At 45.3% G+C, this 27,396-nt stretch overlaps 1 protein-coding gene and 1 long non-coding RNA gene across 6 annotated transcripts in view; both read left to right on the plus strand.

The window, feature by feature from the left end:
* LOC115899107 overlaps positions 1-7,481 on the plus strand; it is a 45,528-nt gene extending 38,047 nt beyond the window's left edge. The window contains exon 3 of the long non-coding RNA XR_004058753.1: positions 7,411-7,481. This is a non-coding gene — a long non-coding RNA (uncharacterized LOC115899107). The remainder of the gene's footprint in view (positions 1-7,410) is intronic.
* Positions 7,482-8,294: 813 nt separating this feature from the next.
* TNN (tenascin N) overlaps positions 8,295-27,396 on the plus strand; it is a 73,647-nt gene continuing 54,545 nt past the window's right edge. For all 5 annotated transcript variants that reach the window (XM_030935781.1, XM_010367386.2, XM_030935785.1 and 2 more), the window contains exons 1-6: positions 8,295-8,488; positions 17,996-18,439; positions 19,929-20,303; positions 20,763-21,026; positions 24,345-24,530; positions 26,005-26,094. In XM_030935781.1, the coding sequence (XP_030791641.1) occupies positions 18,031-18,439; positions 19,929-20,303; positions 20,763-21,026; positions 24,345-24,530; positions 26,005-26,094 (1,324 nt within the window). In that variant the 5' untranslated portion in view covers positions 8,295-8,488; positions 17,996-18,030. The remainder of the gene's footprint in view (positions 8,489-17,995; positions 18,440-19,928; positions 20,304-20,762; positions 21,027-24,344; positions 24,531-26,004; positions 26,095-27,396) is intronic.

The raw sequence follows: 27,396 nt of genomic DNA on the forward strand, positions 1-27,396 counted from the left end.
AAAGCATACATTTTATGGTATATGAAGTAAATCTCAAAACATATATAATGGCTGGCACAGTGACTCATGCCTGTAATCCCAGCACTTTGGGAGGCCAAGGCAGGTGGATCAATTGAGGTCAGGAGTTCGAGACCAGCCTGGCTAACATGGTGAAACCCTGTTTCCACTAAAAGTACAAAAAATTAGCTGGGTGTGGTGGACTGTGCCTGTAACCCCAGCAACTTGGGAGGCTGAGGCAGGAGAATCGTTTGAACCCGGGAGGCGGAGGTTGCAGTGAGCCGAGATCTCACCACAGCACTTCAGCCTGGGCAACAAGAGCCAAGAGCAAAACTGTCTGAAAAACAAGCAAACAAACAAACATATATATATATGACTATCTCAGGGCTTTGGGGAAAATAAGACAGAAAATCAGTGAACTAAGAAATGTTTAATTTATGAAATTTATTATATAAAATGATATTATGGTTGTGAAATTTACTTCCTCCATTTTTTATCCTCCTGCCTCCCTGATCTAAATGACTTATAGTGTAGATCAGTAGTTCTGAACTCTGGCTACGCACTTGCGCATTTTAGAACCACGAGGGAAACGTTTACAAAATGCAGTTCTTGGGTTTGACCCATGGCCAATTAAATCTCTGGTTCTCTTCCCCACCCCAACACTGCCAATTTCTTTTATTAAAACTTCCCAAGTGATTACCATGTGCTGCCAAGACTGAGAGAATTATAGGGTAGACCAAGACCTGGGCAACACTGAGTCAGATTATGTGGGGATCCTTCAGCAAGTCTTTTCATTTGTTTCTTCTTAAGTCAGGTTTATTGAGATATAATTTTTATGTATATTAAAACTTATACTTGTAAAATGTACAGTTCAATGAGTTTTGGCAAAGTATAAAGTCCTATGACAACCACCACGATCAAGATATACAACATTTCCAGTACTCCCCTAAATTTCTTTGTGTCCCTCTGCAACCAATCCCTTACCCCGTACCTTTGATGTATATACTAGAATGCTGAGCAACATTAAAAAGCATGTCTTTTAAAGCAAATGTAAGAAAATGGAGAAAAAAGTTACTATATAAAGAACAAACAGCAGAAAAAATTCCCTATATAATATAATCTTAATTGTTTAATCTTGTTTTTATGTATGTGCACAGATATTATATGTCCCTCCTTATATGAAAACATTTGTTGAAAAAAATTACTGGTTATTTCTGGTTGTGAAAATTACAGAAAATGTTAATTTTTTATATTTTTATACATTTTCTGGTTAGTCTACAATAATAAGTTACTTTTATCATGAAAATAATGATATTTACAAAATAGCAACATATGGGCAAGTAATGCATGAAGAGCCTTCTAAGGATCGAAATGTCATCCCCTAGGTTCCGGGTCCCTAGCTGCAAATGCAGATTTCTAATTTCACACACCAGGTCATTGGCTCACAGCAACTGCTATTGCTAAAAGAGGTTTGGAATGAGAAGATATTGACTTCTACTGAGACGGATATCAAAATATATTGACCCAAGAGAAGGAAATATTGATGGGAAAAGAATCAAGGTCTTCCATTGCCTTGAAGGGAGTAATAAACCTTCTTTGCTGAATCCCACATTCTCTTCTCTGTTTTTACAGGCACACACATCTAAAGTCAAAGATGGCGCATCTCTGTAAGCACTATTAGAGATTTGAATTCAGTATCCATTACAAAGAATGAATAAGAAGAAAATGATCCTATGGGTGCATAATAAATATAATTTATGGCGCACGTGCGCACACACACACGCACACATACAGAGAGAGAAAAACAGAGAGAGACAGAGCCAACACAAGATCTTGACCCTAGATGTCTGTTCAGCTTTGGTTTCAGTTCTTTTAGATTCAGCAGAATCCTAATTAAAGATACGAAGACATATCTTCCAGCCAGCTCAAACAGATCAAAACCAGCTGAGAGCAGCTCTAGGTCTCCAAACTAGACAACGGATTCAGGTTCCGTTAGAGCCAGCACATTGGCCTATTGGGTTTTTGATGATTTCTTAGGATGAATACAATTAGAGATGACCACAGATGACTGAAGTTGGAATGCTTTCTCCTACATGTTTCTCAAATAAAATAAAACATAATAACATGTTGGTTGAACCATCATTAGAATCAGTGACTTTTTTCCGGGTTGTTCTGGAATGGGGTATATACTATTTGGACAAAATGAGTTGAAATTAGTTTCATGTTAAACTATTCCCCTAGTTTGAGTATAGGCTGTTGTATCATTTTTCCGTTTACATGTTACTAAGAAAAAAAAAAAAATCTGAATCCCTTAGAATGCTAGCAGCTCTAAAAAACAAATTCCTGATTCAAGAGGGTTCTGAAGTAGGAAAACTTGAGAAGTGGTTAATTCAGCAGGATAGCATCATCATAAAAAAATGGGATTTCTTCCATTTTCTGTTCCGACATCCTTGGTGTGTTTTCTTTGTCTTTGGCTAGCACCCCTTACGGTTGGTTATAAGGTGTCTGCCACAGTTCCAGGTGTTCTTTGTAGATGTGACAATATCCAATTCTTTTGAATTTTTTTGTTTTGTTTTGTTTTGAGACAGGGTCTCACTCTGTTGCCCAGGCTGGAGTCCAGAGTCATGTTCACAGCACCCTGCAGCCTTGACCTCCTGAGCTCAGGTGATCCTCCTACTTCAGCCTCGAGAGTAGCTGAGACTACAGGTTCACACCACTATGCCCAGCTAATTTTTGTGTATGTGTTTTGTGTTTGTTGTCGTGGGTTTTGTTGTTGTTGTTGTTGTTTGTTTGTTTTAAGACGGGGCTTCATCATGTTGCCCAAGCTGGTCTCAAAATCATGGGCTCAAGCAATCTGTCTACCTTGGCCTCCCAAAGTGCCAGGATGGCAGGTGTAAGCCACCACGCCTGGTCTTTTTTTTTTTTTTTTTTTTTTTTTTTTTTTTTGAGTGAAGGAACCTTTCCTTGAATCTCCATTGATGTCCTCCATTTATGTCTCACCAACCCCCAAATTCACTGCATGTTCTTGCCTAAATTAGTCACTGGCAAGGGTGATGAAATTACCCTGATTGGCTTAGATCAGTCAGAGCCCTTCCTTGAACCCAACCAAGATCAGGAGGCAGTGAGTAGACATCAAAATAAAATTAGGGTTCTTGGGGAAGAAGAAGGAGGGCAAGGCTGTCAGGGTGGCAGGCAAAATAGAACCTGCTACCATGGTGTAGGCCCCATATGTTTGGGGAATTTGCCTTGTTCTTGGGCATCTTGAGGAATAAATCTGTCATGATGGAATTTCGGGTAGCTTGTTATTTACTTTACAATACCATAGGCAGTGAAGGCAATAAAAGAAAACAGTCCTCATTCTCCATGAGCTCATACTGAAGTTAAGGAGCCTCTGCGTGGACACAACTAACAGCTAGCCACTACTGAAAGTCTCTAAATGAAGAATTCTGAGAAGAAATCCTATAGCTCAGGTGTCAGCCAAGATCAGCTTTCTTAGGGAATTAAATAAAATTGGCTCCAATCTCAATCCTACAACTTGTGAGAAATCCAAGATCTCCTCATTCCCACATCCATCACCAACTCCTCTGGATTCTGTCCTGGGCAGGTTGAAGGGCTTACATCCCAGGGGTCATGCCTGGACCCGAATTCCTGCTTTCTCTGAAGTCTGTTGCACTATGCCTCACATCTTACGGACATTTCCTTGTGCAGTGCTGACCCAGATGTGTGATGTAACTCCTGTCTTTTGGTTTGTCTTTCCCCATCACATGAGTTAAAAAAGTATTTGTGTGGGTGGAATACTTAACTTAAGGTTTGGAACCAGGAAGAGGGATTTATAGAAAACAAAGCAAACAAGCCAGGGGTGGTGACTCAAGCCTGTAATCCCAGCACTTTGCGAGGCCAAGGCAGGTGGATCACTTGAGGCCAGGAGTTTGAGACCAGCCTGGCCAACATGGTGAAACCCTGTCGCTACTAAAAATACAAAAATTAGTCAGGCATGGTGGCTTGCATCTGTGGTCCCAGTTATTTGGGAGGCTGAGGCAGGAGTATCACTGAACCTGGGAGGCAGAAGTTGCAGTGAGCCAAAATTGCGTCACTACACTCCAGCTTAGGCCACAGAGTGAGACCCTGTCTCAAAAAAAAAAAAAAAAAAAAAAAAAAGCAAAGCAAACCATGTAATATTGAGTAGACATTCTTGTTCTTAAAGGTGATTTTCCTATTTCACCTGCCCCACTCCTCCCCAGGCCTTAGCCTCACGACCTTCATAATCTCAACAATCTTTTCTGTTTTCCCACTGCCAGTTCCTATTTATTTCATGCAAAGCAGTTTTGCTTTTTTTTTTTTTTTTTTTGTTTGTTTGTTTGTTTCATTGCAAACTTGTCCTGAGGATCCTAAGTATTTTCCTGAACAAAGAGAGTTATCTCTCTAAGAAAAACTCTGAAGTCAGGTGTTAAAAAAGTAAACATTTCACATTGATTTGGGCGATTGTAGTGGGGAAATCTGAGCAGATCTCTTGGATGTGGAGATGGGATTGACTTCAAGAAGTCGGGGCTGCATGACCAGCGTCTGGAAAAGGGGAGGAGCATCATGTTTACCAGGGACTGAGAGGAGGCTGAGTTGGTTAAAACTGATGGTTTGGGCCAGGTGTGGTGGCTCACGCCTGTAATCCTAGCACTTTCGGAGGCCGAGGCAGGTGGACCACCTGAGGTCAGGAGTTCGAGGCCAGCCTGGGCAGCATGAAGAAACCCCGCCTCTACTGAAAAAATTAAAATTAGCCAGGTGTGGTGGTGGGTGCCTGTAATCCCAGCTACTCGAGAGGCTAAGACAGGAAAATCACTTGAACCTGGAGTTGGAGGTTGCAGTGAGCTGAGATCTCACCACTGCACTCCAGCCTGGGCAACAGAGTGAGACTCTGTCTCACAAAATAACTAAAAAATAAAAAACCTGATGGTTTGTATTTGTAAATAGCAGGGGAATAATTTGGATATGGAGGTGCATAGGAAGGGGCATGATGGGGCAGTTACAGAGAACTTTAGAAGCTTAATCCTGTAAGTGAGAGTTTCTGGACAGGGAACTCTTTGGGGCAGGGAAATGATATGATTAGATTTTGGAATTCAGGGAGAACATTTTGCCAGTAGTGATTGGGTAGGCTCTGTGGCAGACTTCAAGATGCCCATCAACCCCTATTCTTTCTTCCTTTTCTTTACTCAGAGCTCCTGAGGTTTAGTTGAACACAACCACTGTGCCAGCCTCTCTGGCAGCTCTATGTGCACACTGGCTAAATTCTGGCCAATGGGATGCAGGAGAAGTGATGTGTACCTTTTCTAGGGTTATCCAAAAAGTGCATAATTCTCTAATAGAAATAAATAAAGCTTCTTGGAGAAATGGCTGCTTTTAAAGGACTGGGTAGGAGAAGTGCAAGATAAGCCTGGAATATCTTGCTGTGCCAAAAGTAAAGAAACACTCAAAGAATGATGGGAGTGTGTTAAAAGCACACAGGAACCAGCTTGAAGGGTTCCCCTGGCCAAATCTGGGGTAATTTGAGCAACAAAATAATGATAGTACAGGAATATAACCCATAGAATAAAAAAAAGAATATGAGTCACTTTGAATATAAAGTAATTGATAAAATAAAGGTGGGGAAAGAAAAATTAGTTTTTATAATAGAATTCTATCTAATAAACATAAAAGGAAAGATGAAATTAGGAAAATCATCATTTGGCAGCCACCATAGTAGTAATCATTCCAGGCAAGAATCAACAATGGATGTTAAAACTAGTGGGTGAAAACAGGAAAAGAAGCAGAATATTTACATGGTTTAAAAACATCATCCCACAATATACCTGTTAAATAAAAGGGGGCAAATATTTACTGTGGAGAAACCTGGCAGATATCACCCTAACCAAGTGGTCCAAGGTAACATCACCAACATGAGGACAGACTGCCATCAAGTGTCCCCTGGTGTGATGGATCAAAAGACACGCTTCTGCCGCTGCCTGCCAAAAATGCATTGCCTAAATCTAGGCCTGAAGAAACACCACACAAATGCAAACTGAGGACGTTCTTCAAAATAACTGACGTTTTCTCTTTAAGAAATGTTAAGGTCATGTAAGACAAAGACTGAAGAACTATTCCAATTTAAGGAAATTTTAAAGACAGGACAACCAAATGCAATTAATTATCCTGAATTGAATCCTGGGCCAGTAAATTATTCTTCTTTTGCTATAAAAGACATTAGAGAAACAATCAATGTAATCTGAATATAGTCTGTAAATTAGACAATAGTATTATGTCAATATCAATTCCTGACTTCGATCATTGTATTGAGGTTATGGGAGAGTATGCCCTTGTTGTTGGGAAACACCCCATACTGCAGTTTTTTAGACATAAGGGGGTAAAGAGATAAATCATGTCTTTAATTTGCTTTCAAATGTTTTTGGGGAAAATTATTAAGAGAGAATGAATGATAAAGCAAATATGATAAAATGCTAATGCTTGGAGAATGTGAGTGAAGGTTATACAGGGATTCTTTTAATATTCTTGCAATTTTTCTGCAAGTCTGAAGTAAGTATAAAAAGTTTTTGTTTTTGTATTTGTAAGGAATGAGCATGCACTTCCATCTGCCCTCATCCCTTTGCCCTTCCTATTGGCTGAGAGACGATGGCCCTAGAGCGTAGTGGGTGTGTGCTGTGGATGGCGGCACTTCCCTACCAGCCCTGGGCCACTGTCTTCTACTGTTATGTGAGAGAAATCATCTATGTTGTTAAGCCACTGCATTGGAGCGTCTCTTTGCTACAGCTACATGTCCTAACTAATACAGGGAACTAACTAATACCGACTGTAATAAGGAGAGGCTAGAAGAAGGTGGCTTCTTGGGAGCGTGGTGCACTGGTTTAGTTATTCCTATTGAAGGCATGGAAAATGGGGTCATGGAGAGAGTTGGTGAAGACCACTCATTTGGGGAGAATTGGTGAAAGGAAATTAAGAATAGGAGAGCACCTTGAGGGTGCAATAGAGTCTTAGGATCCTCTAGAAGAGATTTTCCCTTTTAAGGAGCAGAGAAAAAAGTCCAAGGGAGAAAAGAGATGTTTGGGAGTTGGAGAATTTTCTGGTGACCTTGGTTCATACCCCACTGGTCACCTCTGTGTATGGCTGGCCTGGATTCCAGGGCCAGATAGCAGAACTATTTATGGTTGTAAGTGAAGGGCAGAGAACTATGAACCCACCTGGACTGAGGTGGAGATGATCAAATATGATTTAGTGGGATACATAAGGAGAATTTAAAAATTACAATAATCATGGTAGCAGGTAATCTTTACCGAGTCCTCACTATGTCTTGGGACTAGTCTAAGTTCTTTACCCCATCTACTCATTTGAACCTCACAATAACCATAAGACACTCTTCCTATTTTACAGATGAGTAAGCTGAGCCACAGAGAAGTTGTCAAAGGTCATTTGCAAGTAGCAGACACAAGCTTCAGATACAGGCAAGCTGACTCGGGGCACCCCCTCCAATTTCTGGGGGCCACTTTTTGGTCCCCCGTCTCTCCGTCTCCTTTCCCTCCAGCAGCATTTGATGCTGACATAGGTGAACTGGAAACATATGGTCTCCTTCATTTTGTTGTGGATCTGCACTCCAGAATCTACTTCCCACAGAGCAGGAGAGGGATGGGGTGTAAGGAAGGGCAGCAGGTGTCAGCCCATGCCCTATTGAAATGATTCTGGCTCATTGGAAGGATGAAGGCCTGTCCATCTGAGGGCAAAAGAGGAAGGGCAGCCAGAAAGGGGCACGACTATTCTTTCCTGGTTTTGGAACTCTTGTGCTGTTGGCATGTGGGAGGCATTTGGGATGGGGTGAGGGTCGGAGTGGACTTGTGGGACCGAATGTCCCCAGTCTGCTACTCCTGCCCCCACTTCAGAGCCCTGCCACTCACAAGTGTGAGACGATGGATGAAGGAGGAGGGAAGTCAGAAGAGCTTCTGTCCCTGAGGGTCTCCGCTCATTTCTTTCTGTGCTAAAGACTTTTTCCCATTTTGAAAGCAGTAGGCAATAAGTCCCAGAATGCCTGAAACAAGAAAAAGAGAAACTTTATAAATGCACTTTTGAACCCCAAGACCCAGCTCCTGGCCAGGAGACAGCAAACTCTTTTAATATCCTTATTCTGGATTCACTTAAATGGAAACAGCCTCCAGTATTTTTAGCTGCTGTGTAATCAAAGTGAAAAAGAAGAAGGAAATGTATATATTTTTCTTTCCTAGTTAGAATAAGAGAAGGAATTGCCCATTATCTTTTAGCAGAGTCCCTGCTGGGAAGGGAGGAAAACACCAGGAGTCTCCGTTTGCTCCTCCTCTGGCCTAGACAGGATTTAAACCCAGGGAGGGAAGCCAAGGAGAGACGAGAACGAGGGACGACCAGCAAGTACCAAGGTCTGCGGCAGGAGGAGACCAGCTCACAGGAGCAGCAGCATTGGAAGAGGCACCCAGCAGCCTCCCAGGTAAGAGTGCCAGTTGCCCAAGCTTTACTTACTGGAGGGAGGAAGGTGGCCAATGCGGATGAGCTCAAAAGTGGTGGCTCAGGTGTCTCCATTCCCGAGCCTGAAAATCTGGGCAGTGTAATTAGTCTCTTATCCACTCCACGAAGAGTTGAAATGAATTGGGAGGTACCTTTCAGGACCCATGTGCTGCGTCCTTAGTATTATACTCCAATCTCAGTCAGGGCTAAGCATAGTTATCTTCTTTCCTGGCCAGATGCAGTCTGTGTTGTATCAGTTTCTACCTGGAGTAACATTTTTGTATAAAATGTTTCCTTTAAGATGTTCCTTCTCATCTTTTTTTCTTTTTAACTTATTTACAATGTCAAAACTTTCTCTCTCTCTCTTTTTGGATAATTTAGTATTTGTTATATCTCATTATTCTTTTAAATCCTAAAACAGAATGGTTATTTTAGTTAGGATTAGGAAGCTGGGATAACTTTCCCATTTTCTGGATTTTGTGTGAATCAGTTAAGGGGATGTTTGCAAACACATTTGAACAGTTTTGAAGTATATCCAGATGTTTAATTTTACAGGTTTTAATTATTATTTGTTTAGACGACAACTTCTCAAATCCCCATACTATTACCCTCACAATACCTCAAAGAAAACATTTCAAGATATCTCAAAAACTTGGCCAGGCACGGTGGCTCACGCCTGTAATCCCAGAACTTTGGGAGGCTGAGGTGGGCAGATCACGTGAGGCTGAGATTTCGAGACCAGCCTGACAAACATGGAGAAACCCCATCTCTACTAAAAATACAAAATATTAGCCGGGCGTGATGGCACATGCCTGTAATCCCAGCTACTCGGGAGGCTGAGGCAGGAGAATTGCTTGAACCCGGGAGGCGGAGGTTGCGGTGAGCCGAGATCGAACCATTGCACTCCAGCCTGGGCAACAAGAGCAAAACTCCGTCACAAAACAAAACAAAACAAAACAAAACAAACAAACAAACAAAAAACCACACTAGTTTTTGGAGGTCTTACTTTTTACTTATTTATTAATTTTTGTGCTTGGGAGAGATCTGGGGGAAGGATGGAGAAAGAATGAATGAGAACAGGCAGGGTTTCACTTAAAAGCATGAAACCTGTGTTGCTTATATAAGCATTAAAAGAAAAGAACAAGTTCCAACATAAAAGTAACAAACTACCCACATCTGGACACAGATTAGCCATAGTGCCTAAAATCCACTGGTTCTTGGAAAAGCTGAGGTGTCACCAAGGCATCAGATGGTACCTTGCTCGGTCAGGGCTACATATTGATAGCTGGCCTCTTGACATTCAGACATTTGTTGCAGACTCAGAATCAAGATGACAGTGTCAGACACAGGAAAAAATAGAGTATCAATACTGGTATCATTTTTCCTGGAGAGAAGGAAAGAAGGCACCTGGCATTCTTTCATACAACTCTAAGTACTGCTTTGTCCCCAATTTGTAGGCTGCGGCTGACTCCCGAAGGAGGGAAAATAGAACAAATTTCAAATCATCCTGTGGCTTCTGGTTTTCCAGTCCAGTGCTGCTCTGTGGTTTGAAATGTAGGGTGGGCAGAGCTCTGTTTCTGAGAAGATGCCTGAAGAAATTGTGCCCAGGCCCAGTGGAAACTTTTGTCCATTCACTGCTCATTCCAGAGCCTTGGCTCCTATAGGATCTGGATACAGACATGAGATCATGGTTTAGGTCCTGTAGCAGCATCTGGAGCCACCAGTCTGTGAGCTGAGGATGCTAAGATCTCAGGCCTGATCCCTGGATGGACAGGGACTTTGCTGTTTCTGCCACAGTGGACTCACTGCTAATGCTGCCCAGCCACCGTTTGAATCTGTACCCAGCCCGTGTGAGTGGAACAGTGCAAATGCTTGGAAATTAGCAAACACTCTCCTCCTTGCTAGAAGGCTGGAACTTTAAAGTTACTTCAATATGTGGAAAAAAACCACAGCTAAAGAAAGAAATTGCAGAGTTTTTGTTTTGTTTTGTTTTAATCTGATGCCTCTCACACCCACGGATATTAGGGCTAATTGTATACAAAGTAATACTTAGTCATTCTGGAAACTGGCTGTTTGGTTGAATATGGGAGAGAAAGGTTCCTGAATTTAGGTCCTGGGTCTATTTTATCTTGTTATTGTGCACGACGTTGGTCCCACAAAAGCTAAAGGAAGTTCTTGCTGTGAAAAAGTGATTCATCCTCTGGGGGTAAGTGAACATCTTTGCCTGATGTTTAAGAGGCGATTTTAAAGTGTTTTGCCCAGAGCCTAGCATGTAATAAATGCATAGAAAATGGTAGCTACCATTATCATCACCCATTTAAGCCTTTACAAGGCAGATTAAGAGTCAGTTGTCAAAAGAAAACAAAATTAGCCTGTGGCACCCCTGAAAAAGTGATTGAGCGCTGAGGCTGGGTCAGGACACCATCCTTGATCTTTTCAAACCTCAGGTGGGTGGGCAGACTTGATGGGATGGCTCTTCAGGAAAAGGGTTCTAGCACGCTGGTGTGAGAGTCATCTCCAAGGACTTCCTGGGCACTCTCTGGGTGTCCCACAGAACTAGGAGAATGGGGGGACAGAGTGATGCCCAGAATGTGACCGTACTAAGCCCTATCACATAAAACCAAATTTCCGTTCTTGTCCACACCTAGCTGTCTTGTATCCTATATGCAGTGCTTGCACAGAGTTCAACGTCACAGAGACTAGAAATAAAAACGTTTGTATGTACTTGCTTCCCCTGGAGTTTAACCTAGGAGAGACAGACCTCCCTTGTATATCCATGTTCTTGGATCTGAAGGAGAAAGAGATACAGAGGTGAAATCTGTTGCCTAAGCCTCCAGTTCACGGTGAGTTGAACCAGGGTAGATTCCTCAGCCAGCTGAGAACTTGCTGTCCTGGACCAGGTTACTTGGGAAGTACAAGGAAGACCCCTGAGTCACCCAGGGCCCAAGCTGAAGATCATTAGCAAAATATGCCTAAGAGAGTTAAGAAAGCAGTGACAAGTTTGCCCGTGTTTGTGACATTGATGCATCCCTAGCCACTCATCTCCCTCATTTTCCTTCATAGTTTAATGATATCCACCCTGTTATTTGGGGACAGAATATCTTCTTAAGTGACTCTGCTAGAAATCCACGATGATACACTCTTTCTAAAACCCAAAGCAGTGCTTTCATTTTCTTGTGGTTAACTGTCAAGGCAGGATGAGATAATAAGGGAACCAGAGAAAGCCCTGAATTTAAGTATAAAGGTCTGTAACAGTGGCTAGAAATTGGCTGCCTCTCTTCTTTGGCGTAAGTAGTATTTTTTTTCCTGACCCAGGGTGTGTGTCCTTCTTTGGGGAAAATGAGGTGACACAGAGACCATCCACCCCTGGGGTCCGAGAGGACCATCAGGATTCAGGGGCTATCCTCCTTCCTTGGCCAAGGCTTAGATGCCATCTGCCCCTGCAGACAGAAGTCTCCGTGCACTTTGGTGTTTCCTAGGAAGGGAATTCTCCAGCTTTTCATGAGAAGTGACTGGGACTTAACCTCCATATGAAGGAAATACAATTCATGTTCCCAGTGCATCATCCTTGGCACCACTCAGAGGAAGTACAGGCACAGGATTTAGTTATTGATTTATTAATTTTTAACTGAAAACCCAATTTATACCTTGGGTTTCTTTTATTTTCAGGAAAAATAGAGTATCAATACTGGTATCATTTTTCCTGGAGAGAAGGAAAGAAGGCACTCTCTTAAAAACACGTGGCAGAACGGAGGACATTTGGTGTTTTTGTTTGTTTATTTGTTTGTTTTTTATATATACAGGACATATAACAGAGAGATAAAGAACACAGATGTGGGTAGTGGACAGACCTGGTGTATGATCCCAGCTCTGCTGCTTTTTAGCTGTGTGTCCTTTGGCAAATAACTTAACTTCTCTGAGGACCTGTCACAAATAATGATATCAACTGACTCTCAGGATTTTGAGGATTAAATGAGGATAATTTTTATAGCGTTTGGCACAATGTCCGTTATCTAATAAGCACACACACACACACACACACAAATCCAGTGGCTATTACTATTTACTTCACAAAATATTACTTTCACAGGACTGTGCTATGAGGCTGGTGATACAGAGGGGATCAACACAGTCATGGCCATCTCTGTCATCTCTGAACTCACAAGGATGCCTGGGCTAGGAACATGCATACAGATTTGGTGGCTGTCAATATTTGGCTAGAAATTAAAGCCACAGGGGTAGATGCAGATACCAAGAGAGAACACAACAGAAGCATAGAGCCCTGCAACATCTGAAGGCAGAAGTAGGGGGACCATCTGTGGTCAGTCATGTACCCCTCAAAGAGCCTTTCTGGTAAAAGCAATACAATGAAGCATTTGTTCCTGAGTCTAATGTATCCCTTCCTCCCAGCTTCCCACACCACCCAACACCTCTCCTGCAGTTAGAATTAAAGACATGACTAGCCTCTGTAAGACAATGATTCTTGGGGACAACTGGTTTTCTGTGGTTCCTGCATACACATTTCCTGCATGTAAATGCCCTTTGCTTCATGCATCCCTGAAGAATTTACCCAACTTTCCATGGGAAAATACCCCTCAGTAGAATAATCCTCCCTATTTGGAAATGTATCATCCTGCATTTTGCTCACAAAAATCTTCTGCCCTCTCTGCCCCCTCCCCACCGTCGCAGAGCTCAGCCTGTGGTTTGCTGTGCATACTGAAAGAGTTGATGAAGTCATCCTTCCCTTCTGCTGTTAAACAAGGAGTCTCTCTCCTGCCACGTGTTGAAGTGAGAGCCAGCAGGCTTCTATTGTTTCTCATTACTCTTGACAGAGTGTTAGGTTGAGGATTTCCCTTGCTCTCATCTCCTTTCGAACAATCAACCTACCCAGGAAAATCTGAGTGCAACTTTTGGAATCTGAGAGGCAGTAATTAATGAGGACATCTTGTTACAAATCAGAAGGACAGGCAACACCAAGGGCTCCAACAGGGACTTCTGGGGTTTCTCATATTCCAGGCTACAAAAACAAATGCTGTAGACCTGGGCTCTGGGCAGCCTTGCTGTGGTTTATGGCAAGAGTCCATGGCTTTTTTTTGTTGTTGCGTTCGTTGAGAACTTCTTCAGAAAACCATCTGCACTTCATTTGTGTCTCAGGCTGGGGGTGGGGGGTGGGATAGAAAGCATGGGCAGGGAAGTCTGCTTTTTCAGCCCTATTTTTGCCCAGGAAGAAGATTTTTGGATAGTGGAAACTCATATGCTGCCATGGACACAGTAGGTGCTTCAGAGATCAATATGAGTTGTTACTGGGGAACGGCAGAAGTGCACAGGGGTTAATGGCTCCATTGCTGGAAACTGTGCACCTGGGGTTGCATCTGTGGCCGTGTGCTCATCAATTGCATAATCAGGACATGTTGCTCGATGCCACTGAGCCTCAGTTCCTATCCTGGGGATCAAGTGGAGAAAAGTGTGTGGCTTTTATCTTTGCAATGAACGTTTAAGGATGGCCATTGTGAAATATCATTATTTTTATCCTACACCTGCCTTCCAATTCATTCTCCTGGCTTCCCACTCCCTCCATCCTCTGACACAAATCTCAAGCAGCTTCCAGAGCTTTTCTGGTAGCTTTTGGTCTTAGAAGAGAATTGCTTTTATGAAGGAAGGCAAGTCCATTTCAGTATTGAGCCTCAGTCTGTCATCCAGGTCACATCTTTTCTTTCTCAGCTCAGACCTGACGCTGGAACCTGCAGAGAAGCTGGAGGGAAGGGGCTTGGTGCTTTCCTCCCTCCATTTCTCTCTCCCTAACATGCATGGCTGCTTCTGGCTTCACCAGGTTGCTGCTGCCTGGGGCAAGGTGGGGATTAGAAAAGAAGAAGAGGCATTTTTACTTTACTGGGGCTGTTGTGGTTCCCTTCGTTGGATGCCCTTGTTATGGCGAATGCTCCCAGTGCTGGGCCACCCCTCCTTTGTGGGGAGCTTCTGTGGGATCTTTAGATATTCCCCTTCCCACCCACTGAGCATGTCCTCCTGCAGTCGCCCCCTTGGGGTGGCACACTCCTGCTGAACGGTGGACATGCACCTCAGCTCGGGCCCTCAACTGCCCTCTTGGCAGCTCTAACATGCCTCATTTCTGTGACATCAACTTGGCCTTGCCAAAGTCTGAGTTTCAGGCCTCTCACACTGCAGCCCCCTTCCTCTGTCTGCCATGCAGCCTGTTCCAGCCACGCTTCCCTCTGTGAATTCCTCTGGGCCAGAATCAGGCACTGGTCTTTTTGCCTGCCACTCCACCTAATTCACCCCGACCTCACCCCCAAACCCCAAACCTCCAGTAGCACACTCTCTTTGAAATGTGTGGGCACTGCCAGGTGTGGTGGCTCATGGTGGGGAGCTGAGGTGGACAGACTGCTTGAGCCCAGGAGTTCGAGACCAGGTTGGGCAACATGGTGAAACCCCATCTCTACAAAAAACCCACAAAAATTAGCCAGGCACAGTGACATATACCTGTAGTCCCAGCTACTCAGGAGGCTGAGGTGGGAGGATCACTGGAGCCCAGGAGGTGGATGTTGCAGTAAGCCGTAATTGCGCCAATGCACTCCAGCTTGGGTGACAGAATGGGACCCTGTCTCAAAAAAAAAAAAAAAAAAGAGAAAAGGAAAGAAATGTGCAGGCACTTATTACCCATAGTCCAAGTTGCAAGACAGCAAGAAGTGTCCCATTGACTATTTCATTCCATCTGCTGGGTGTTGAGTCCAGTGCCTGAAATGCACTCAGTGCTCAGAAGAAGTGAGCTCTTATTATTATCAACAATACATGCTTTTGGTGATAGGAAGAGCCAAGAAGGAGTGGGAGGGCAAAGGGGTAATACAAAGAAAATCTCTTCATAGGTACTATTCTGTTTAATTCACAGTGGTGGCACATCCCTTGGGTACAACATGTATAACAGATGAAAGCATTGCATAGGGACATGTATCTAACTGCTCTCTTTTGTCATTTGTATCAGAACGTCATACTGACGCAGAGCAAGCATAGGCTTACAATCAGATGGGTCTGCGTTTGAATCCTGGCTCTGCCACTTTTAGTTGGGCACCCGCTGGCAAATGACTTTACCTCTCAGATCTGGTTTCCTTACCTTTTGAGTGAGGAGAGGAACACTGAGCTTACATGGCAGCTCTGGGGATTAATTACACGGATTAATGCACCTAGCCAATGCCTAGCACGTAGCAGCAACTCAATAAATAACATTTAGCATCTAATACTATTGAGATTCTTCCTCTTCTTTTATTCTCCCAGGGCTCTTTGCCCCCTGTTTCCTCAACTTCCTGATACTAAATGAATTATGACTATTAAAAGTAAAATATTTTACATATTACCAGAATTTGGCTTAGTGGCTAGAAATATTTCTTCCTTTTATGATCAATATAGTTGAAAGATGCCTTTCAACCTAGGCGTTATTATTATTATTATTATTAGAGATTGAGTCTTGCTCTGTTGCCCAGGCTGGAGTGTAGTGGCACGATCTCAGCTCACTGCAGCCTCTGCCTCCCGGGTTTAAGCGATTCTGTATCTCAGCCTCCTGAGAAGCTGGGATTACAGGAGTGCACTGCCACATCTGGCTAATTTTTGTGTTTTTAGCAGAGAAAGAGTTTCACCATGTTGGCCAGGCTGGACTTGAACTCCTGGCCTCAAGCGATCTGCCCGCCTTGGCCTCCCAAAGTGTTGGGATTACAAGCGTGAGCCACCATGCCTGGCCAGCATTATTCTTTATAGTAAAAAACATAAGGAAGAAAAGGAAGTCACATTCAGTACTTGATTGAAAACAAAATAAATCTCAAAATATTGACTGAGCCCTCCTCACGTGCCAGACATGGTGCTCACTGCTGTCCACATCCAAGAGGGGTGATGTGCTGTCATTCCCACGTTACAGACGAGGAGGCGGAGGCTCAGGATGAGGAGCACTTTTAGAGATGCACATCCTAGAGCCTGTCTGAGGTGCCTTTCCATACAGGCAGAGAGAGCCTGGGCTCAAGCAAAACACAGACCACAGGAAAGGACTGTGTTTCCTGACTTCAAACTTTGGCATAAATAATTGCAGGTCTTAGGTTGGTTACAGAAACCCATTGTCAAGAGACAGCTCTGCAGATCAGTTTCTAGATAACTGCTGCTACGCAAGGCCAACTGGGATGTGTCAAGTGACTGAGGTTCCTGTAAGCAAAATGCGAGGTGAAAGTGGGGTCTCTTGTGGTCTGTCCTGCCTCAACTTGTTAGTGTGCAAAGAATGGGACATCCCAGATGGGGGTTGGGGGCGCAAGGGGAAATGGCTGGAGAGAGGAGTTATTCTGCCCATTGACAGTGGTAAAGACACCACCTCCTGGTGAGGGAGGAGGCAAAACCTAACCACCAGCCCCATCTCAGGTCATCTGCTTGACTGACAAACCGGGCCACCCATGCACGGATAGATTTGAGAAACAGTGACCAAACCTCTCAGCATGTGTGGTTGTGCTCCTGCCCCAGGAGGGCCCCAAGATGAATCAGTCCTGTCCTTAACAGGCTCACAGCCTAGTGGGGAGACAAGCTGCATACAAGAGTAACTGTAATACCAGGTCAACACTCAAGAGACCAGCAGTGAGGGACAGGTCCATTTCTCTGAATGCTTAGCAGAAGCGAGGCTAGTCTCTAGCTGGATGAGGCAGGGGGACAGGAGAGAAGACTTTGTGGAGCAGGTAATTTTATTAGAAATTCTTATATTTTACTGGTACACAAGTGGGTGTCATGAGCAGGACGCTGGCCCTGCAGTCAGTGGACTTACGTCTGAGTACAGGTTCTGCTCTTCCTGGCTGTGGGACTCAGGACAACTTGCTCAGCTTCCTCATCTGTGCAAAGCAGCATGGTATTGTGGGGATGAGCGTGGACTCTGGGGTCAGATTGCCTAGGTTCAAATCCTGGTTGGCAAGTCATTTAAAGTAGTAGTGCTTCCGTATCCATATCTATAAGATGGGGGTAATCATAGTATATTCCACAAACAATTGTGAGAATGGAATGAGTTAATAAATGTGAAACACTTAGAACATTTAGAATAGTGCCTATCACACAGCAAGTGCTCTATGTGCAGCTCTTATTGTTGATGTTGTTAAGAGGGAGGATAATATTAGGGTTGCTGTAAAGATCCAGAATTAGGGGGATCAAAGCGTGACACACAATAGGCTGTCAACATAAGAGAGCTGCTCTTCATATTAGTAAGTGCAGGTGAGCCTAGAATGAGAGGTGAAGAGAAGGGCATCCTGGGCAGTGTGAACAATAAGCAAAGACAGGAGGCAGGAATATGCAATCTGTGAGGCAGGAACAGAAAGTTAATTTGGTTTGGATCCTTGGGAGAAATAGAATGAGTTCTTTCTGCTGGTTTCTCAGCTTCCTGTGGGCTCTTAGAATCTGGTAAAAAAGCCAGCTTCCCTCAGCACATCTCCATGGCTTTCTTTTGCAATGTTTCTAAATACAGGCATCCTGGAGGGTCTGCTCCCTGTCTTTCCAAGGATGAGTCTCCAGGAGATGTTCCGCTTCCCCTTGGGGCTCCTGCTTGGCTCTGTGCTCCTGGTGGCTTCCGCCCCAGCAACTCTGGAGCCTCCCAGCTGCAGCAACAAGGAGCAACAGGTCACTGTCAGCCACACCTACAAGATCGATGTGCCCAAGTCTGCCTTGGTTCAGGTGGAGGCTGACCCTCAGCCCCTCAGTGACGATGGGGCTTCACTCTTGGCCCTGGGTGAGGCTGGGGAGGAACAGAACATCGTCTTCAGGCACAACATCCGCCTTCAGACGCCACAGAAGGACTGCGAGTTGGCAGGCAGTGTCCAGGACCTCCTGGCCCGGGTGAAAAAGCTGGAGGAAGAGATGGTGGAGATGAAGGAACAGTGTAGTGCCCAGCGCTGCTGCCAGGGAGCTACTGGTGAGCTCACCACCTGGTATTCATTCAACAAACATTTGATGAGCACCTATTATGTGCCAGGGGTTCCACTAGCCTCATGAGCACTTTGTGACTCTGGCATGCTCCTACTTCTCATTCTAGGATTTCTCTAGGGGGCCCATCCCTGCTATTTATTCATTTATTCACTGGTACTAGCTCCAGGGAGCATTTGGAAGCTGAGCAGGGAGGGACCAGCATCTCTTGCAGAGAGTCTAGACTCCTGGCCTATTGCTTCCAGATGGGAATGCTTCTAGGGGCTGTCATGCCTGTGAATCAAAGCTCTATTCAAAGAGGAAGCGATGAGATACACAGGAAAGATAGGGCCTTGGAGCTAGACAGGACAGTTTACAAATCCCAGTTCTACCACTTTTTAGCTGTGTGACTTTGGGCAAATCCCTTACGTTTCCTCAACTGTCCAACAAGGATAATTCTATCAACTAGTATAGTTCTGAGAACTAGAGATGATGCATAGAAGATTCCTGGTCCTTAGTGGAATTTACAAATCAGTAAATTATAATTATCTTATTAGTAAATAATTACAATTACAATTGTAAAATAATTACAATTTAATTTTCCAAATAATGAAGGTTCTCCCCCCACCCATCCCCCGTCACTTTTAAACATAAACTGCCCAGGCTGATCCAATGATAATGAACAGTACTTTGGCATAGGATTTCATGCCTGAAGGAATTGCTACGGTTAAGAGCACCTTAACCTTCAGATCCAGATACAGAACTCGGCCAGGGACACTGCCATGAATAACCAGCATGGACTTGCCTCTGAGGAGCCCCCACTTTGGAAGCGTTTTTAGGAAGGAGAGAAGGTGTTCTGAGAAGCAGAGGAGATTGCACTGACCGGTCTGCCCTCCAGCTGCCTCTTGCTGTGTAGGGTCAGAGAGGGGAGCCTGGTTAATTCCCTTCTCCACAGTACCCATAGTTAAGAGTAGGCTATTTTGTGGCTTCTGCAGTTTCGTTTTTCCAGGCTTCAATCTGGACTCATTTCACAAGGTCCCAGCCTTGCTAGTTCCAGCAAACTCCAACCTGCCTGGATCTCACTTTCCCCCAGGAGTCCTGCCCCACAGTGACAGCTGGCCAGGGTGGAGCATTTAAGGCCCCTCCATAGGAAGGCACTAAATAATGACCACCATGTAGAGAGGAAGGAACAGGGGGAATTCACATGGGAAGGAAAAGGAAAGAAGGGTGGGTCCTGCAGCCTTTGCAGGCAGAGAAAGGAGGAGACGTTTGCAGATGTCACAGATTAGAAAGCCTGGCCCAGGCTGGAAAGGGCCAACACCTTTTCTACCTTGTGGAGCTCCCCCATCCTCCAAAAAAGAGCCGTGCAAGACCCAGAATCACCAGACCCTTAAGAGTGGGGCTAGTGATTTCTGGGTCTTGTGTGGCTGATCTCAAAGGAAGGAGATCCCCTCACACAACCCTTCAACCCAGCCTACTGTTTTACCTCTCCCTCCCAGATCTGAGCCGCCGCTGCAGCGGCCACGGGACCTTCTCCCTGGAAACCTGCAGCTGCCACTGCGAGGAGGGCAGGGAGGGCCCCGCCTGCGAGCAGCTGGCTTGCCCCGGGGCGTGCAGCGGCCACGGGCGTTGCGTGGACGGGCGCTGCCTGTGCCACGAGCCCTACGTGGGTGCCGACTGCGGCTACCCGGCCTGCCCTGAGAACTGCAGCGGGCACGGCGAGTGCGTGCGCGGCGTGTGCCAGTGCCACGAAGACTTCACGTCTGAGGACTGCAGCGAGCGACGCTGTCCAGGCGACTGCAGCGGCCACGGCTTCTGCGACACGGGCGAGTGCTACTGCGAGGAGGGCTTCACAGGCCTGGACTGTGCCCAGGGTGAGAGCGGAGATGTGCCCTTGGGCCGCCGGACTCTTCTTTCCAATGCAGCATTTAACTGTCAATTACACGTTGTTCCCTTTGGGAGTGTCTTCCTTTAGCCTACCCAGGTTACTGAGTCCCAATCCCAGAGTTTCTGATTCTGCGATGGGGCCTAAGAATTTGCATTTCTAACAAGTTCCCAGGTGATGCTGATGCTGCTGGTTTGAGGCCCTAACCTTGAGGACCGCTGGTCTTGTGATCTAATGGCTGTGTGTGAGTGTGTGCGTGCGGTGAGGGGGTTAGTATTAATTACCTGTCGTTCGGATAATAACTTCTGCGGGTCAGGAATGGCGCCTTACACAGGTCTGCCTCCTGCACACCCACCCTTATAGTGCTCAGGGAATACTGACTGGGTCTGGATTGCCTCCCTTGCTCACCCTCTCTTCCCTGTCTTCCCTGTTCCTGTTCTGCCTGCAGTGGTCGCCCCACAGGGCCTGCAGCTGCTCAAGAGCACGGAGGATTCTCTGCTGGTGAGCTGGGAGCCCTCCAGCCAGGTGGATCACTATTTCCTCAACTACTACCCCCTGGGGAAGGAGCTCTCTGGGAAGCAGATCCGAGTGCCCAAGGAGCAGCACAGCTACGAGATTCTCGGTTTGCTGCCTGGAACCAAGTACATAGTCACCCTGCGTAACGTCAAGAAAGACATTTTTAGCAGCCCACAGCATCTGCTTGCCACCACAGGTGAGGAAGCCACCTGATGCCCCAGGGTTCCCAGGAGAGGCCCCATTCTAAATGTTTTCTTTCATTATTCCCACAAATACCCGTCAGGCAGTTGCCTTGACTTGAAGTTTGAAAAACACAGCTGCCACAATCCTAGGTTCTGAAGAGTCCCAGTTCTCTCTCTTCTTTCCTTGCTCCCTGATTACTGGGTCCTCTAAGCCCATGAAGACCTGCTAGATGGGGGATCATGGGGTCTTCTCTGTCCCTGAGATTAGTAGGGTCTGCACCTTCTCATAAGCAGTCAAAGGGTAGACCTGCATCCCCAGTCCCTCACTGAACCCCCAGAGCCATTCAGAAAGTTCAAGTTGGTATGGATGAGAGGCTGCTGAAGCCACCTGTATCAGTTAGATTCATCTCGGTGGGAAAGACATGACACCAATGGGGTAATTTAAATTTCAAAGTTTAACTAACAAGTTGTTCACAAAGGTGTGGGTGGGGGTTGGATAGTGAAACACGAAGACCTGCATCAATAAGGATACACTCCTGCCTGAAGGGGCAAGGGATAGACGTTGGTACTTGGATCCAGAGAGAACTGTAGAAAAGAGCTGCCTGGTGGGATGGTTTTGGTAGAGGGATGCAGGCAATCTACCGTGTCTCCACAGAATTCTGTCTTCTGCCCTCTGATCTGCTGATGATTCCTGCTAGCTGAACCTGGAAGCCAGAGGGTCAGGGAAAATGGCTGACTCAATTCACAGAGATCATAGCCTGGGGTACAGAACAAGATGGAGGATGGTGGAGGCTTGGTATGGAGAAACAGAACCTCCTGTGCACCAGCAAATGCCACCAGAATGTTTAGAAGGATAAGCATCACTGCTTACTCTTTAAACATTCTTGTTTCCTTGTGAACATTCTTAAAGCAGCTTAGATCTTCAAGGATTTGGAGAAACGTAGTTGGTTGAATGACTGAATCATTCCTTCACGCAGTACATTTTTATTGAACACTTACCATTTGTCGGGCACTGTTCTAGGTACTGATAAAAATGTACTGCCTCCATCCTGCCCTAAACTTCTAGGGAAATATCTAGGAAGATACAGATGGATGGAACTTTGGCATGCAGTTGTGTTTGCAGAGACATCAAGCTGCCTGTCCTTTTTGGCGGTGGGACTAGGGTGAAAGTGGGGATGGGTCAGTGTTGGAAAGGACTGTGAGAGACTTGGTCATCATGAGGGCACCACATGTGATTGCCTTTGTCAGTGCCCTCAAGCTAAAGACCCCCAGGAGCACCCCTGTAGTTAAACAACTTGGGTGTCTTGATTGTTCTAGCATGGATGACTGCACACTATGGGAGACCACAGGGGTGTCTCAGTAGACAGTGTTGGAAAGGACTGGTTAGAGAATTTGGGCCTGTGTTATGTAATTTGGGGGAAGGTGTAAGGAAGCAGGGATTGGGTGCTGTCAAGAAGTGGGGAGAACCTCTCCCCTCTGAGAGGCTAAAGTTGGTGATTGTAACAGAAGTGGTCATTACTCATAGTAGTCTGGAGAGTGGGTGTTTAGCTATTTGTGTGGTTGGGACAATGGTCATATTTTTGTCTGTGTTCAGAGTTGATCATCTAAGGGTCTTGCTTTTGTCTTGATCTACATGGTCAAGAGTGACCTGACAGTGATGTCCTGTGAAGTGGTTTATGTTCAATAGGAGACACCAAGTCCTCACTGCGAGAGCCAGGCCTGCTGTGGCTGGCAGACTCTGCTTTTCTCTTTTTCCCCATTTTGTCTATGGCTACCTCTGGTACAGCTAGCACTATGTCCAAAGCCTCCCCAGTGCAGCATAGAGATGTCTGTTCTGAAAGTCCTAGCAACTCGTCGCGACATCTTGCTCTCGGGATTTGTAAAATTCTGCTAGTGTGAAGTTTCTCTTTCCTTCTAATCTGATTCAGCTTAAACACATTCTTATTTGCTCCTCAGGGGAGCCTAAGACAAGAGGTATTCATCCCCACCATAATCGGGAACATTCTCATTAAGTCCTTGCTTTTTCTTTTGTGACTCCCTCCCAATTCTTTTACACCATGTGGGAACTCTTCTATAAGCCTCAAGTCACGTTTATTACTTGCCTCTTGACCTGTCCTTCAGGGAATTCCATCTTTAATGGAAGTCTAAAAACAGCACCTGGCAGATGGAAGCCCGTGGGTGAGAGGAAAAGCTTCAGAGAAAAGGCTCTGTGAGGCTATTTATCCATAACTGAGTGAATCGGGGATGTTCAGAGCCCGGGAACCTTGAGATCACTGAGTTCACACCTGGCCTGATGCACTAATTCTCTGTCCTGCATCATCCATCAGTTGGCTTGGGTGGAGATACCTCCAGGGAGGTGAAGGTGGGGGCGTGACTGATGAAGAGGGGAAGCCTGAGAACTGGGGGGGCCTTGGCTTTTCTGTTCCAAGCTTAGAAGGCCAGGCTCCCTCAGCCTGGGATGTGGCTGTTGGAATTCAAACTGCTTCTCAAAGATCCCAGTCCTCCCATCCCCTAGGAAAGCTCTCCCCTTAGAGCCATAGCAATGAGCCATTCCTTTGTATTAATCACTGTAATTTCATGTTTTTTTTTTCTGAGTAGAAGAGTAAACATTTAGCCGTTAATACTTCACTATAAATAAATATATGCAATAACTCTCTTCCTTCACAGGACAGACAGATTGGGCAGCATGAGAATACCAGGTACCTGATGGAAGTGCTAAAATTTGGTAGAAAGAGCAGGAAGGACACTCAGATGGACCTAGTTAAAATTCACCTACTTTATAGTTTTGCCTAGGGTTCATCCTTAGAGGAGAATCTGAGAGGCAAGGGCTGCAATTTGGGAGATGAAGGAAGGAGCTTGTTGGATCATCAATGTTGTTCTCAAGAAAGTTTGAAATGGATTCTCTCCACTTTCCATGGAAGTGCCTGAGCTTCTTATCCTGAGGTCGTCTTAGAGGGCAGGGGCTCTGCAGCTGAAGAGTGGGCCGTTAGTTCAGGGCTATAGCTGTCTGAGCTCTGGACTGAGTGATTTGGGTGGCCAGCCTGAGAGGTACAGTCTGGGCTTGACCAAAGTCAATGTGGACAGGGAAGACCACATGGCCTCTGGTGGGATGGGGAAGTGGAGGCTTTCCCAAAAGACAGTCTGTCTGTGGAGTATGTGAAAAAGAGCAGCTTGGTAGCTCAAAGACACCTGTTAAGAACTGTGTCCTGGGACTGAAGCCAGCTCTTGAGATGTCAAGAAAGGGAGCTGACTTGATAACCAACAGCCTGTCACAGCATCTCAGAACCTCTGCTCTTCACCACTTTCTCTTGCCTCCCTCATCCCTGCCCTAGACCTTGCTGCGCTTGGCACTGCGTGGGTGACAGAGGAGACTGAGCACTCCCTCGACGTGGAGTGGGAAAACCCCTCGACCGAGGTGGACTACTACAAGCTGCGATACGGCCCCATGACAGGGCAGGAGATAACTGAGGTCACTGTGCCGAAGAGCAATGACCCCAAGAGCCGATATGACATCACTGGTAAGAGCCATCACTGGAGTGTGGGGTGTTTGCTGTAGATGCAGAGGTGGGGATAGTGTGTGCAGAGAGCACTGGCATCTGCACTGCTCAAGTGTGCACAGAGAGTCCAGGGGCCTTAGGAATCACACTTGAATCTGATCCTTGAATCTGCCAGATGTAAGCCCACCCGGGAGGCCTGTAGACTCTGTCCCAGCATTCCAGAACTCGATCCCAGAGCACCTTGTCAACAGATTATATTTGTGAGATGTTCTCCAAGTCAGCAAACTCTCTTGAATACCCTGTCTGTGTCTCAGAATGGATTTGATGGTGTATAGATATTCCTTTTGGAGGAACTTGTGTATTTGGGTGTTGCGGGCAGGAGGGGAGAGAAAGAGAGAGAGAGAGAGAGAGAGAGAGAGAGAGAGAGAAACTGAGATTGGTTTGTTGAGCATGATGCACAGAAGGGGTTGTGTTGGGAGGCGTGGAGGAGGGCAGGGTGCAGTGAGCAGGGATGGCTCCCTGTTTCAGATTTCTGAGCTAATGCTGCCAAGAGCTGGAGCTCAAATGGCTGCTAAGGAGACAAGGCTGCAGGGATGGATCAAGTTTGGCAGTGCCTGAAGTTTGTACAATTCCAGGGCTCTTTTTTAAGAAAAGTAATACACAATCATGAATACCCAATCAGGTACAAGGCCTTGGAATGGACCCACGAAAGTGTGGGGTTTATTAGCTTCCTAGTGAATTCCCTCCTGGAGCCTTGTTCTGCTGTCCACTCCTTGAGTTCTGTGTTGACAGGACATTTTGGGGTTCTTAGTGTTTGCGGAGTGAAGAATGAGGGTGTGTGCCTCACACAAGCTGCTGTTTGTCTGCCTTTTACCATTAGAGTCTGAATATTTGTGCCCAAGGAACAATAATTCTAGTTGCTTCTACAGAGAAATAATTTTATTTTTTTAAAGGGCTGTGGTCCCAGCTACTTAAGAGGCTGAGGTGGGAGGATCCTTTGAGCCTAGGAGGTTGAGGTTACCATGAGCCGTGTTTGCACCACTGCACTCTAGCCTGAGTGACACAGTGAGGCCCTGTCTCTAATAAATAAATAGGAAAAAATTAGGCTAAATATTACATTGAGAAGGAGAGATACTTTGGAAGGAAAAGGGATGCTGGGAGCAGAAACACATTTGGACCTATAAATAAAATTGGGAAATAAGTGCTAGGTGGCCCAATGAAGAACCAGAGAGCATTTGAAATGCATTTCAATTGGCGTCTTCTCATTTGCTCTGATGCCCTACTCCTGTCCCCAGCCAGTAAGCCTCCTCAGTGACTCCTCATGTTCCACTGCTCCTGCGGGGCTTTATTTGCCGCCTGCAGATACAGATTCGTCTTTGGAGGAGGAAGCATAACCCCTCATCTTCCCTCATGGGAGAAATCCTGGGGAGGAGCCGTGCTGGGGAGAGGGGTCTGGAGCCTGCACTCATGTCCTGCACTGCCTGCTTGTTTCCAGGTCTGCACCCGGGGACCGAATATAAGATCACAGTGGTGCCCATGCGAGGAATGCTGGAAGGCAAGCCGATCCTCCTGAATGGCAGGACAGGTGAGAGCTACTTGGAGGCACTATGGACGTTTAATCATGTTTGCATTCTCACATTTTTCTTTGCTGACTCCTCTCTGGATAAGAATTGTGGGATTTTCAGACAGGCGGGGTGGCTCACGTCTATAATCCCAGTACTTTGGGAGGCCAAGGTGGGCGGATCACCTGATGTCGGGAGTTCAAGACCAGCCTGACCAATGTGGAGAAACCCTGTCTCTACTAAAAATACAAAATTAGTTGGGCATGGTGGTACATGCCTGTAATCCCAGCTACTTGGAGACTGAGGCAGGAGAATTGCTTGAGCCTGGGAGGCAGAGGTTGTGGTGAGCCGAGATCGTGCCATTGCACCCCAGCCTGGGCAACAAGAGTGAAAGTCCATCTCAAAAAAAAAAAAAAACTTCTGGGATTTGCATGTAGAGAGAGTCTATCCCTTTATTACTGATGTCTATTTTTAGGCAGGGAAAGGGATGCAAACTTTTCATATTTCAAATTTTTCTTGCCATTGAAAATCTCTCCCAGGGTCTTGGAGTCAAAGGACAAGACCGTATCTGACACCCTTCTGCTTATTTTAATAGCTTCTATCGCTGTATTGTTTTTAAGTCATTTATTATCTAGGATATAGGCACATAGCTCCTTTTTCCCTAAAGACAAGTGATCTATAATTTTCTTCTTGCCACATCTGTGTTTTTTCTTGATGACCACACTTAGTAGACTCCTCTAAAATGTCAAAAGATAATAAAAACCCTCACATGGGAATAGCGGTATGTTGTCATCTGTGTATTCAGAAAATATATAGTGATAAAAGGTTACAAATCAGTCATATTTGACAATAAGTTTGTAATTCATTAATCAGAACAATTTGAAAACATGGTACGCATACACACGAGACATCCTAGGTAACTTTTAGTTTTTGAACAATAATTGATTCCATATTAAATTGTGAACTTCCTCATTAACTCTGTGCCGCTGCCTTCCCCATGCTGGAAACCCGTGATCTAGAACATAGCGCCACTTGGGGAGATCAGTCCTTGGAGCTGGTAAAGAAGGAGTCTTTGAGTTTTGAGTCTTTCTTGAAAAGTTTTTTAGTTCTTTCCAATTCAGTCCTGGAAATAGCTGGTTATGGTGGAGAGAATAAGGGGTGAGATGCTGTGAGAATTGAATTCACTATTTCAGCTGCCTAACAGATTGCTTATATGCAGTATGAAAGAGTTGGGCAATTATAGTGGAGAACATATAACTTAATTTACAAACTAGACAATGTGGACTGTACAGCCTGCTTGAATAGTGGACTAGTGAACTGTTTTA

Source organism: Rhinopithecus roxellana, chromosome 8, assembly GCF_007565055.1.
Source record: "Rhinopithecus roxellana isolate Shanxi Qingling chromosome 8, ASM756505v1, whole genome shotgun sequence".
Classification (NCBI taxonomy): Eukaryota; Metazoa; Chordata; class Mammalia; order Primates; family Cercopithecidae; genus Rhinopithecus; species Rhinopithecus roxellana.